At 35.6% G+C, this 12,855-nt stretch overlaps 1 protein-coding gene across 3 annotated transcripts in view; it reads left to right on the forward strand.

The window, feature by feature from the left end:
• Cdc14a (cell division cycle 14A) overlaps nucleotides 1–12,855 on the forward strand; it is a 164,483-nt gene that overhangs the window by 14,408 nt on the left and 137,220 nt on the right. For all 3 annotated transcript variants that reach the window (XR_011708888.1, XR_011708889.1, XM_027943151.2), the window contains exon 3: nucleotides 7,110–7,185. Coding sequence is in view for 1 of the 3 variants with exons in the window: in XM_027943151.2 (XP_027798952.2) it covers nucleotides 7,110–7,185 (76 nt within the window). In the remaining 2 variants the exon portion in view is untranslated. The remainder of the gene's footprint in view (nucleotides 1–7,109; nucleotides 7,186–12,855) is intronic.

Below are 12,855 nucleotides of genomic sequence, written 5' to 3' on the forward strand. Positions count from 1 at the left end.
GCAGTGCTTCAAACAACAATTCCTCTGGGAAAGGGACTCACTTAATTTATAGTTTATTAGGAAAAAACCCAAAGACAAAATAATAATAATCCATAAACTTAACAAATTTTGTGAGAAGAGTTAGATGTGCTGGGCTTACAGAGGCTTCTAGACTGAGCCTTTCTTTTCCCCAACAGCTGCAGGACCAGAACTGTGGGCAGTGGGTGAACCTGGTAAATATGGGCTCTGGTGCTTGAGCTCTCCTTTTTCTGTCCTCCCCATTAAGAGGTGGCCCTCCTTCCTCTCCTTCTTCCTCCTTTTGCAGGACTCCAAATGTTCCAGTTCTTTGAATATCTTTGCTGTCAAAACAGGAAAGAATTTTATTTTAGATGTTTATACTTATTAAATAAAAAACAGATTGACTTTCACTTACTACTTTCTGAATTTCATTCTAATTATTGGCCCATAATTTGTCAACCTTGTTGAAGGAAATATAGGTAGTTGGATTAATTTGTTCACTCATTCTTTCGTTTGGAGATGAGGGTACCCTGAAATAATAAAACAACATATCCATGTTTTTCCTACCAAATGAGACCAGAATACCCCTCCCTTTCATCAAGACAAAGTGGAGTTCATTGGTTGGCTGTGGCTTTTCCTGGGAGTTGGTGGAATGGAGAAGACACCATCTAGTGTCATGAACTAGGTTTATCTCTGCCATTTCTTCTCTGTCTTCACTGTCCCCAGGCTGATAACCTTCTCTGTCTCCTCTCCTACCCTGAATCCAACCTGTTCATTCTCCTGTCTTCATTCCAAGTTGCCTAAATTCATATTTAACACTCTAACATATTTGAATTATTTTTAATTAATTATCATTTTTAAAAATTTTGGTGTTTCCTTCTGCTTAATGGTCTAGATTATCTATGTGTTTCTATTTTTTCCTACCTCTGCTGAAGAGGATTCTTACAAAGAAGTATGTTATTGGAAGGTGTCTTCTTTGTTCATGGCATTTTATTATATTGAAGTTAGTGATAAACTAAGCCTGGTGTGAGCAGCTATCACAAGTTTTGCAATGACCACGGTATTTTCAGATGTGTATTTAGCTCTACAGAATTAATTCATAAAACTATATTAGTATAAATACAATTTTTTTTTTTTTGTACTGGGGATTTAACCCAGGGGTTCTTTACCACTAAGCCACATCCCTAGCTCTTTATTTTTTATTTTGAGACAGGGTCTCATTTAGTTACTTAGGGACTTCCTAGGTTTCTGATTCCAGCTTTGAACTTGCAATCCTCCTGTGTGAGCTTCCCAGTGTGCTGGGATTATAGGCATGTGCCAATGTACCAGGCTAAATATTCTTAGGAAGAAAGAATATATCAAATAACCTTAAGATATAGTTTGTTCGCTTTATATATTGTCTGTGACAATTCTGACTTTTGAAGACTTCCCCTCATTTGCTCTTGCCTTTGCAAAGTTTCTGACTGAATTTCTTAATATGACTTGAAGCTTTTCTCCCTCTTTGTGGGATGTGAGGGCTAGTCCACACTTCTTGGGCTGTGGCCAACAAAGAGCTGTGACATCTTTCCTGCAGCTATCTTTGGATAACAACCTGTTCTTATATCAGCCTGCTCTTTGAGGGACAGCAGAAAAGGGGACTAGATCTTCTCCCTTTTTTCTATTATCTCCTTTCTAGGTCCCAACCTGACTTTTTAGATATATGACATTTTTTTAAAAAAGGTGATAAAAATGACCAAGTCCCAGTCTTGCTTTGGGAAGTATGGGAGCCCTTGAAGGGGAAATATATTGTCTTGAAACATTTGACCTATACCTTTTTCCTGGTATGTGGCAACTTCTTTAGTGTTTTGTAGTTATTTTTGTTCTTATCTTATCTTTTCATCTTTGTCAGTGTGATTCATTAGTGTTTCACATTGCCCAAGTCTGTAACCTTTAGCTCCATGTGGCTTTTGAACACATTTTATTTTTTTCCGTATTTTTTATTGATACTTTATGGTTGCACGTAATGGTGGGATTTGTTGATACATATTCACACATGTACACAATATAATGATATTGGCCAATATCATTCCCCAGTATTTCCCCTTTCCTTCTCCTGGGTCCCTTTCCTGTACTACTTTCTCTTCAGTTTTTATGATATTACACCACACCCACCTTTCTTTTCATTTTTCTCTCCAACTTCCACATGAGAGAGAACATATGACCCTTGACCATCCAGGTTTGACTAATTTTGCTTAACATAATAGTTTCAAGTTCTATCCATTTCCTGAAAATGACATGATTTCATTTTTCTTTATGGCTGAATGAAACTCCATTGTGTACCTTTACTACATTTTCTTTATTCATTCATCCATTGATGGACGTCTAGGCTGGTTCCGTAGTTTGGCTATTGTGGATTGTGCTGCTATAAATATGGGTATGCTTGCATCACTATGGTATGATGACTTTAATTTTGTTTTTGTTTTTGTACCAGGGGTGCTTAATCACTGAGCCACATTCCCAGCCCTTTCTGATTTTTGTTTTGAGACAGGATCTGACTCAGTTGCTTAGGGCCTCCCTAAGGTGCTGAGGCAGACCTTGAATTTTTGATCTTCCGGCCCCAGCCTCCTGAACCACTGGTATTATAAGCATGTACTACTGCACCTGGCATGTCTTTAATTCTTTAGGATAAGTACAAAGGAATGGTATAGCTGAGTTTTTTGAGGAGCCTCCATACTGATTTCATTAGTGGTTGTACTAATTCACAATCCCACCAATAGTGTAAAAGTGTTCCTTTCTCCACATCCTCTCCAGCATTTACTGTTTGTATTCTTGATGACTGGTGTGAGGTGAAATCCCAGTGTAGTTTTGCTTTGTTTTTCCCTAATTGTTAATAATGTTGAACATTTTTTCATATATTTGTTGGCCATTTCTATTTCTTCTTTTGAGAAGTATCTGTTTAGTTTATTTGTCCATTTTTAACTGAGTTATTTGAGGGTTTTTTTTGCATTGTTTTTGAGTTCTTCATATATTCTAGATATTAATCCTCTGTCAGGAGAGTAGCTAGTGAAGATTTTTCTCCCATTCTGTTGTTTCTCTCTTCACATTCCTAATTGTCCCCTTTGCTGTGCAGAAGCTTTTTAATTTGGTGCCATCCCATTTATTAACTCTTGGCATTATTTCCTGAGCTTTAGAGGTCCTATTGAGAAAGTTGTTGCTTGTGCCTGTGTTGACCCTACATTTTCTTCTCGTCTAAATACTAGGTCTTTAATCCATCTTGAGTTGATTTTTGTGTGGGATGAGACACTGGGCCTAGTTTCATTCTTTTACATATGGATTTCCAGTTTTCCCAGCACCATTTTTTAAAAAGGCTATCTTTTTTCCAGTACATGTTTTCAGCATCTTTTTCAAGGATTAGATGATTATATCTGTGTGGGTTTGTCTCTGTGTCTTTTATTCTGTAGCCTTGGTCTGTGTGTCTGTTTTAATGCCTGTACCATGCAGTTTTTGTTACTGTAGCTCTGTAGTATAATTTGAAGTCAATTATTGTGATGGCTTCCAGCATTGTTGTTTGTTTGTTTGTTTTTGCTTAGAATTGCTTTGGCTATTTTTCAAATGTTTTTTAGGACTGTTTTTTTCTAATTCTGTGAAGAATGTCATTGGTCTTTTGAGGGGGATTACATGTAATCTCTGTGTAACTTTTGGTAGTATGACCATTTTAATAATATTAATTTTGCCTATCTATGAACATGGGAAGTCTTTCCATCTTCTTGTATCTTCTTCATTTTCTTTCTTCAGTGTTCTATAGTTTTCATTGAAGACATTTTTTCATGTCCTTAGCTATTTCTACGTTTTTTTTTTTTTCCTGGATTTCTTTCTCAGCAGATTCATTATTGGTACATAGGAAAGTTGTTGATTTTGTAACCTTCTACTTTGCTGAATTTGTTTATTAGCTCTAGCAGTCTTTTGATTGAACTTTTTGGATCTTCTAAGAATAGGATCATGTTATCTGCAAACAGTGATAATTTGATTTCTTCTTTTCCTATTTTTATCCCTTTGTTCCCTTCTCTTGCTGGATTGCTCTCGCTAGAATTCCTTGTACTATATTCAATAGGAGTGGTAAGAGTGAACGTCTTTGTCGTGTTGAACACATCTCAAGAGATGGCAAAAAATCCCCTGAAATTTTAATTTATTTAGCATTAGTTAATTTAAATTTAAATAACCACATTAACTACCATGTTGGAGTACGTAGATCAATGTAAGAATGAGGACTGTATTTGATTTATTTTTCCCTTGTTATAAGAGTAAACTAATTTATGTTGGTGTTTGGTAAAAAACAGTCTATTTATTAACCATATTGTTTATAAAAGCACATGCTTTGTGTTTGAAATTGAAGTTGCCTTGTAATGGTTAATATGAAACTAGAATTAGATAACTTGAATTTTTATGCTTTTCTGAAGCTGGTTAAAATGAGTTTAAAAAGCTGAAATAACAGAGCTAAAAATTCAAAATTTAATATAAAATTCTACAAGTATCAATATTCATGTTCAAGTAGAAATAAAACAAGGAATGTTAGTCAAAAGTGTTGCTTTCAGTAGCTCAAGGACAAGAAAATCTCTGTTATAGAAACAGGGTAGCCTTAATCACTACTGGGCAGGTACCATATTTATATACAGTTTTCTTTTCTTTTTTCTTTTTTTCTGGTGTTGGGATTGAGCCTAGAGCATCATAACACTGAATTTTACCTACAATCCTCATCTTGTTGTTTTTTGAGTGAGCTCTTGTTGACTGGTCTTAGACTTGTCAGTGATTAGGCTACAGATCTAGTTCATTTTGGATTCCTTGGGTATTTTGTTTATATTCATAGCCAAGCACTATACTGGGAACTTTAGAAATAAGTTGAGAACTTTTATTTCCAATCTGCAAGTTTCCTTCTGTGCTGCTGTTCTCATGATGTCTGGATACTGAGACAGCTAATTTTGGTGCTACCTGGAATACAAGTTTCAAAATATTACCTACTTGCCTAACACACATAACATAAATACACAAGTTTAGTATTCTTTACTTACCTAAGGCAAATGGCTATTGACAGTTTTGATATAATATAATGACATATTTATGATAGTGGAATCTGAGTGGCATAAAAACTTAAATGACTCCCCCAAAATAAGGGTGTTTTGGGGATGGAGTTTTGCAAACTTTTTGGAATTTAGTAAATGTGTGGTCTGAGCTAAATTGAATTTAGTGCATTAATAAGCAAACTATTCATTATGAAGACTCCCTTCTTGAAGTTTTGTATCACACGTAGAGCATTCTTCTAAGTATATAAGATAAAAAAGTTCAATCCTTGACAGAAAGTCTTATGTTGTAGTTGATCAGAGAGGGCTTGCATTTAAAATCCTTCACAATATGTGGTATCATGTATACTGGGCTGAAAGGATGAGGGCTTTGAGCAGAGGGTAGTTCATATTTCTTAGGGGAAATTGGAAAGGCTTTGTGGAGAAGGTTGGATTTGAGGGAGCTGGAGGATTGCAGAAAGACAAAAGGACAACATTGTAGGCAAGGAAACCAATGTGAACAGAGGCTTATGTTAAGAATATGCATGGAATATTTAGAAATAAGGAGTGGATATGCATGTTGAAATAAAGGTTCCATTCTAGAACCTGGAAGCTAGAAGCATGCTCTTTAGGACTTTGATTGGTGGGACAAATGATAATAATTATTATTGTTTTAAATATTTTTTTGGTTGTAGATGGACACAATGCATTTATTTATTTATTTATTTGTTTATTGTGGTGCTGAGGAACGAATCCAGTACCTCACACTAGGCAGGGACTCTACTACTGAGCCACAACCTCAGCCCCCAAAGAATTTTTCTTAAGGTGGTAAGGAGTCAGTCAGCATTTTTGAGTAGTGGGAGGATATGTGAGAAGTGAAATTTTTATAAAGATTGATTTCTGTGGTGAAATACAGGATGATAGAGAGAGGGAGAGAGGATTGCAACAGTACAGTCATTAAGATGATCTGTTCTTCTGTTGCTGAAGTTGTTCTGACTTCTTCTTTCTTTTTGGTACTAGGGATTGAACCCAGGGGTGCTTTACCGCTGAGCAATATTCCCCAGTCCTTTTAAAATTTTTTAAGAATTTGAAACAGGGTCTCACTAAGTTGCTGAGACTGTCCTCAAACTTGTCATTCTCCTGCCTCAGCCTCTTGAGTTGCTGAGATTACAGGTGAATGCCTTGTGCCCAGCTTTATCTGACTTCAGTTATTGTGGGAACTGAAGGGAAGGGAGGAATTAGAGTAGTAACGTTTACTTGATTAATAAGAATTAAATTAATATTTATTTTCTTGCCTTATGTGTTTGAGAGGTTTCATGCCTGAGTTAGAAGCAAAATGTTTTTTAGTCTTCAGGGCTGTTTTAAAGGAAAGATGGGTTTTGGATATTCTGAGTTTTAGATATTAGGAGGCCTGTAGATGGTAGGTCCAGCAGGTAGCTGAAGATGGAAAAAGATTGATGCTGATCTCAAATGGAAGAGATGCCTCTTTTCCTTTGGGTTACCAGATGGATTCATGATAATGCATAAGAGAAGTTCTACAGATTGAGTACTGTTTCCTGGGGATGTAAGGAGATGGAGAAAGAGAGAGGCACCAGAGTGTTTTATAGTAGAAAATTCAAGAAGAAAATGAAAACAGAAAACCATTGGATTTAAGATACCTGAGAATTGAAAGTATTTAAATGGAATAGTTGGAATCAGAACCCAGAGTACACAAGCTTTATGGCAAAGTAGGTAATAAAGAAATAAAACCAGTATGTGTGTAGGCTGTGTGCATGTTATATTCATGTTGGCTATTTCCTTGCCTGCATTTCAGTTATTTTACTTAGATGGCATAACAGGAGGATAAAAGGAAGTGGAACTCAAAACTGTTGTACAAGTTTTCTATTAAGAGACTTGTTAGAACAACTAGAGTAGGGTAAAACCATTAGTTACCTGGATAATCAAGAGTTAGATTAGTTACATAATGATCCTTCTTCCTGAAGTTAATTGAAATCTGATTTGAAATTTAATAAAATTAAAAGTGAGCACTGATGTTACTGAAAATTATTCTAAATACTATATATATGTTTTATATCTCAGTTTCTATGCAGATTTTGGGCCTCTGAACTTGGCAATGGTGTACAGATACTGCTGTAAACTGAACAAGAAACTAAAAGTGAGTATCATAGTGGTAATTTATATTTTAATATTAAAATGTTTGAACCAGGAAATCTACCTGGTGGGATTGCTGCATGCACATCATCTAGTTAGGTAATTTGGGTCTTTGGAAATTTATGTAAGTTCACCTCGAAGTTGAAATCGATCCTTTTGATTATACCACAAAGGACATGTTAACCTCTTTCATTTTTCAGGATGAGCTGCAATATGAGCTGGATTAAGTCATTGGAATAATGATCCAGGAAAGAAAGCACAAATCCTTTTTAGGTTGTTAATGAGTCTCTATCAAATTCCTTCCTAGGTTAATTTTTCTGAAACCTTTGGATCTGCTTTTGTAGACACTGTTACCAGGTGATGAAGGGACTCATCATGATTGGACCTTTGGAGCATGACCATTTTCTCTCTTGTTGAGGCTGAAATTTTTGTGTATTTCTGTAGAGTCAAGAGCCAAGTGAGATAGATGAACTGGCAGTGAGAGAACATTACCTGATATGAGAACTTTACCTGATATGAGAGAATTCAGGCCAGACATTCTGTATTCACCTATAGTGGTTTGTTTTTTATTTATTTTTTCAGTGCTGAGGATCGGACCCAGGGTCTCATGCACACTAGGCAAGTGCTCTACTACTGAGCTATATCCCCAGCCGTCATGTATTGTTTTGGTTTTACATGAGGATCTGGTTCATTTTTCTATACTTACATGTATCTGTTAGAAGGTAGCTTTTTGTTTTTTCTTACACTCTGAGCATATAAAGAAAAGTTATATATAATTTATAAGTATATATATACTTATAAATAAATAAATAAATATATTTATAAATATAAATTTATATTTCTAGATTTGGTGAAGTTATCACATATAAAGCCATATTTATCTTTTTCTTCCAATTATTAAGTGAACATCTTAAATATTCATTTTGGGAGACAGAATATTACACAGCTTAATCTTAAGATAACTACAAAATTATAATCCTCAGCCATTTTAGTATTTCTGTTAGGTAAAATGTTGCTGTTACATGGTGCTGTGTCTTGTACATATTAACTACTCAGTAATTATCTTTCCATTTTTTTTTATTGAATTTAGGTATAAAATGCTGTCTGATAGAGAATATCCTGTAGATTGTGTTCTGTATTTATGAATTTACAGATTTTTGCCATTGATCTTAAGGTGCTAAATGGTCATAGAATGATACCAAAGAGATTTTTTTAAAAGAAGTTAATAATTACATAACATGAAATCTATTATATGCAGCTCTTTCAGAAATTAACTTATAAAGTAGTGTCTGACTTGAAAATGTATTTGTAAATGCCTTTAACTAGATCTGTGCTTTTCAGGAAAGAAGCTACTGTCTTCAGTTTAGAAAATAGAATATAAAATTTGTATTTTTCCAATCATCAAGGAAGTAAATAATATCCTTCTTACATAAAATGAACTTTAAATGGTTGAACCAATAGGGAAAGGGTAATTAATAAATAATCGAAGTTCATGCTTTTCTTTTAAGGACATAGTAATTTCTTGGCTTTCTTGATAAATCATGTTAATATGTAGTTGGTATGAACCAGGTATTATAATCAACAACCTGGGACCCAAGTACTATATGGAGATGCCAAAGAGAAAGAAATAATTGTTATGAAAATAAAACCATTGGTCTGATGTACTGGTCTCCTTATAGAAATTGCACAAGAATAGAGGGAAAGAATTAAGTAGAGGGATTGATTATTTTTTTTTCTACCGCATTTATACATAGTTTTTTTTTTTTTTTTTTTTTGTGTTGGGAATTGAACCTGGGGGTGCTGCACCCTCACTGAGCCACATCCCATTTTTAAAATTTTTTTATTTTTCATTTTGAGACAGGATTTCACTCAGTTGCATAGGGCCTCCCTAAATTGCTGAGGTAGACCTTGAACTTGAAATCCTCTTGCCTTGGCCTCCCTGGTTTCTGGGATTACAGGTGTTCACCACCAATCCCAGTTTAAAGTCATGGTTTAATTTGCTTTCATTTACAAAGCTTTCTTCCAACACTATGAAAATTTAGTGAATCTAGATAGGCCCCTCAGTTCATTTCAGTGATCGGGTCATTGGCTGGTTGCCCGGAATGACATTTTTAGCTTTAGGACAATTAATGGGTAGCCTAGTAATTTCTGAACCAAATATTAGTAAGTCTTGGGTTTTCTCAGTGAACCAAATAGCCAAACAGAATCTTTGTAGTAAGAGAAAAAGATTTAGTTTATCAATCTAAAGTTGTTGCTTCAGCCTTATGGAATTTCAATTTCTTCAATGGTAAAATAGGAATTCTCTCACAGGATTATATTAGAGATACATGTGAAAGAGCTTTGTAAATTTTAAGACCAAGATCCTATACCAAATAAAGTTAGTAATATAACATTTGTGAATTCTTTTGTAGTAAATGCAATAACTCGTTTCTTCCATGAAATTTAGGAAGACTCTCCTCTGATCCTTAATGCCATCATTTCTAAATGGGAAAGCTGGCCACTGTAATTTTGGGAATTGAAATGACTGTTTAGTCAAGACTCAGAAAGGGAGTCCTAGGAGAGGTGTGTCAACTTGCCCAAAGCTGCAAGGTGAGGTCAGGGCTTGATTTTATGTCTCTTGATTACATACTTCACATTCTTCTTTCTGCCTTTTGGGCAATCATAGCCCCTGGTCTACAATTTCACGTGCTCATTGTTCCTACTACTTTGCCTTGTGTTCTTCGAGGATCCCCTGCCTTTTCCTGTTCAGTGGCTGTTACTGCCATTCTGGCTCTTTCATTTCCAGGAACCCAGATTCCAGGCTCTCCCATTTGGAATGTACCCTTCTTGTTACATGCCTGGCTGACCTGTCTCTCACCTTGCTGGGAACTCTAGACCCTGTATCCTCTCAGTCCATAGATACCCTGCTGTTGTCTCTTGACAACAGCTCATGGTTCCTCAGTTTGGCAGGCCCCAGGCACCTTGCCTCTGTACCTTTTGCCCTGTTTGCCTTTCCAGCTCCACCCTTCATGTCTTCCCAGCAGATGATTTCAGTCACTAAATTAGCAATAACTATGGTACTCCTGCCACTCCCAGCCTTGTACTTTTCCTTGTACCACACAGTTGTTCCATGCATTTTTTTATGACGCCCTGTCTGACCAGAGTGCCCTTTCCCTCTGACTTGATAGCTTCTTGCTCCTTAAGACCTTGTTCAGGCGCCACCCTCTAGGAAGCATCTCCTTGCCCTCCTTGATTGGATTGGAGAAAGCTCCCTTGTGTTCCCATACTCCTCTGGGCAGACCTCATGATGTCTTACAATTATCTACCTCCACCTGTCTTTCTCACTAGGCTGTGAGTCCCTAGAGGATGAGGGCATGCCTTATATCTTTGTACCCAGTGCCCAGTACAGAGTTACCAGATTCACAGAAGTTTCTGTTGACTTTGTCATGATTCCCTTCGTTTGCAGAATGCCTGTTATCCTTTGGCCTGCAGAGGTTTCAGAATACCTTGTCCTCCGCATGTGTGCCTCCTCCCTATGCACTGATTTCTTAATCTTCTGCTATTTAGCTTCTCCCTTCCTACTCTACTGAAACTGCTCTATTTACATCTTTTTAAAATTTATTTATTCTAATTTGTTATATATGATAGCAGAATGCATTTCAATTCATATTACACATATAGAGCACAATTTTTCATGTCTCTGGTTGGACACAAAGTAGAGTCATACCATTCGTGTCTTCAGACATGTATTTAGGGTTCTATTTACATCTTAAACACAGAATCTGATGTAAATTGCTTGATCCTCAGACTTCTTTACTACACTCTGAATAATCTGGCATTTTATTTTAGCCAATAACATTATCTTGGAATTTTTCTCCTATATAATTTTTCTAATTTCTTTTGGCACCTTTTATTTTCTACTTTGCACATTTTTATTCCTTCTGGTAAAACTGCTATGATTTTTCTCTTATTCAATGCCATATATAGGTAGGTATTATTTTGCTGTGAATTCTATTCCAAACTCAACTTTTTCATTTCTTAAATGTCAGAAGGTATGTTTTCGGGTTGAGGATTTGAGGGAGTGATTGTTGACTTTTTTTGAGGGGAGGAGTGTCAATGTGCATTACGTTTCCACTGGCCTGAGTTGTAATTGGTTGATGGGAATGGAAAATTATCCATCAAACATCTGCTTAGATTAAAAATCCAAAAACAAAAACCATCATCACCAACAAAAAAATCTTGCTGCTTATTTTAAACTATACTTAAAAAAAATTGTTCGTACTCAGAGTTATGCAATAATAGGTTTCTTTTCTATTTGTAGTCAATAGTTACCACGATGAAGGAAGCAATCAAATGAGAGAAGATTTATTGAAATGAGAACAGTTTGCAAAACTGTTTATGTTATTTAGTGTAAAATGTCATTGATGATTGATAAGCTAGAACTGGAATTATTAATCTGGTATTTCAAGGGATTCTTAAACCCTGAAATTACATGTACACTTTTGTGTGTGTTTACTTTTTTCTTCTGGGATGATTCATAGCTTTTTATCAGGTTCTCAAAGAAATCCTTGACACAGACAATGCTAACACTGAGCCAGAATATAAGGGCTTTAAAAAGAGAAGGCTATACCAACAAGACAAAAATTATGGTATTTTAAAAAACAGAATACCTTCTCCACACTTAATCAGTTAAAAACATCTTACAGTTACTAATTTAATAATCTGAAAGCTTTATAACTATGTTATGATTGGACTGGCTTTTCCTAAAATAGTCAATACAATTTTAATTATTGATTTCACTTTTTTCCTGAGAATTTAAAATCCCAGCTGAGGGGAAAATTTTTCAGAAAAAAGGGGACATTTTCAAATTGGGGTTTGTAGTTTAGTGGTAAGGCAATTGCCTAGCATATGTGAAGTACTGGGTTCAATACTCTGCACCACATAAAAATAAATTAATAAATAAAATAAAGGTATTGTGCCTATTTATAACTAAAAAAATATATTTAAAAGAAAGGGAACATTTCTTAGGACAGTGATTTTTTTTTAATACTTGCTGTTGTGAGTAATCAGGACAATTACAGTAATCTTGACAACTATTTTAAAAAGGATTAAAAGAATATTCACAGAAATATAATTTGAATTTACAAAACATCCCACATAACCCTTTCAGGGTGAAAAGGAAGGGGGGAGTGGGCATCATGAAATGAAGGATTGTATTGAAGCATTGAGGTACCTGGCAGATGGCGGGGCTCCAGGAATGTCCTTATTACTGAATGAATCAGTGCAGTAACTCTATCCTGGAAACCAAGCACCTGCCACTGTCTCAGGTGGTTGTACACAAGAACTCTTTTGATATGATTAGACCACCTTCTTTTTGTAACTACAAAAACATGTTGTGATTTCTTTATGCACTTCTTTTTTGTTTCAGGTTCATGGGCTTTGGGGGAAGAAAAACAAGTTATATTTTTGGAGATATTTCTTATAGTTTAAAGAGGTACTGGGACACTAAATCAGGAACTCATATGGGAGTGGGTATATGCAGACTTTGCAAGGCCTGGACCTCTTATGCCCAGGCAGGAATCCTTAGTCCAGAAGAACTCTATTATAGACAATTCTCTCATGCCTTCAACTATATGATCAACAAGCTCAAACAATCCTATGGACAACTCTTCTGTGACATTTTGACTTCTACTTT

Source organism: Marmota flaviventris, chromosome 10 (assembly GCF_047511675.1).
Source record: "Marmota flaviventris isolate mMarFla1 chromosome 10, mMarFla1.hap1, whole genome shotgun sequence".
Classification (NCBI taxonomy): domain Eukaryota; kingdom Metazoa; phylum Chordata; class Mammalia; order Rodentia; family Sciuridae; genus Marmota; species Marmota flaviventris.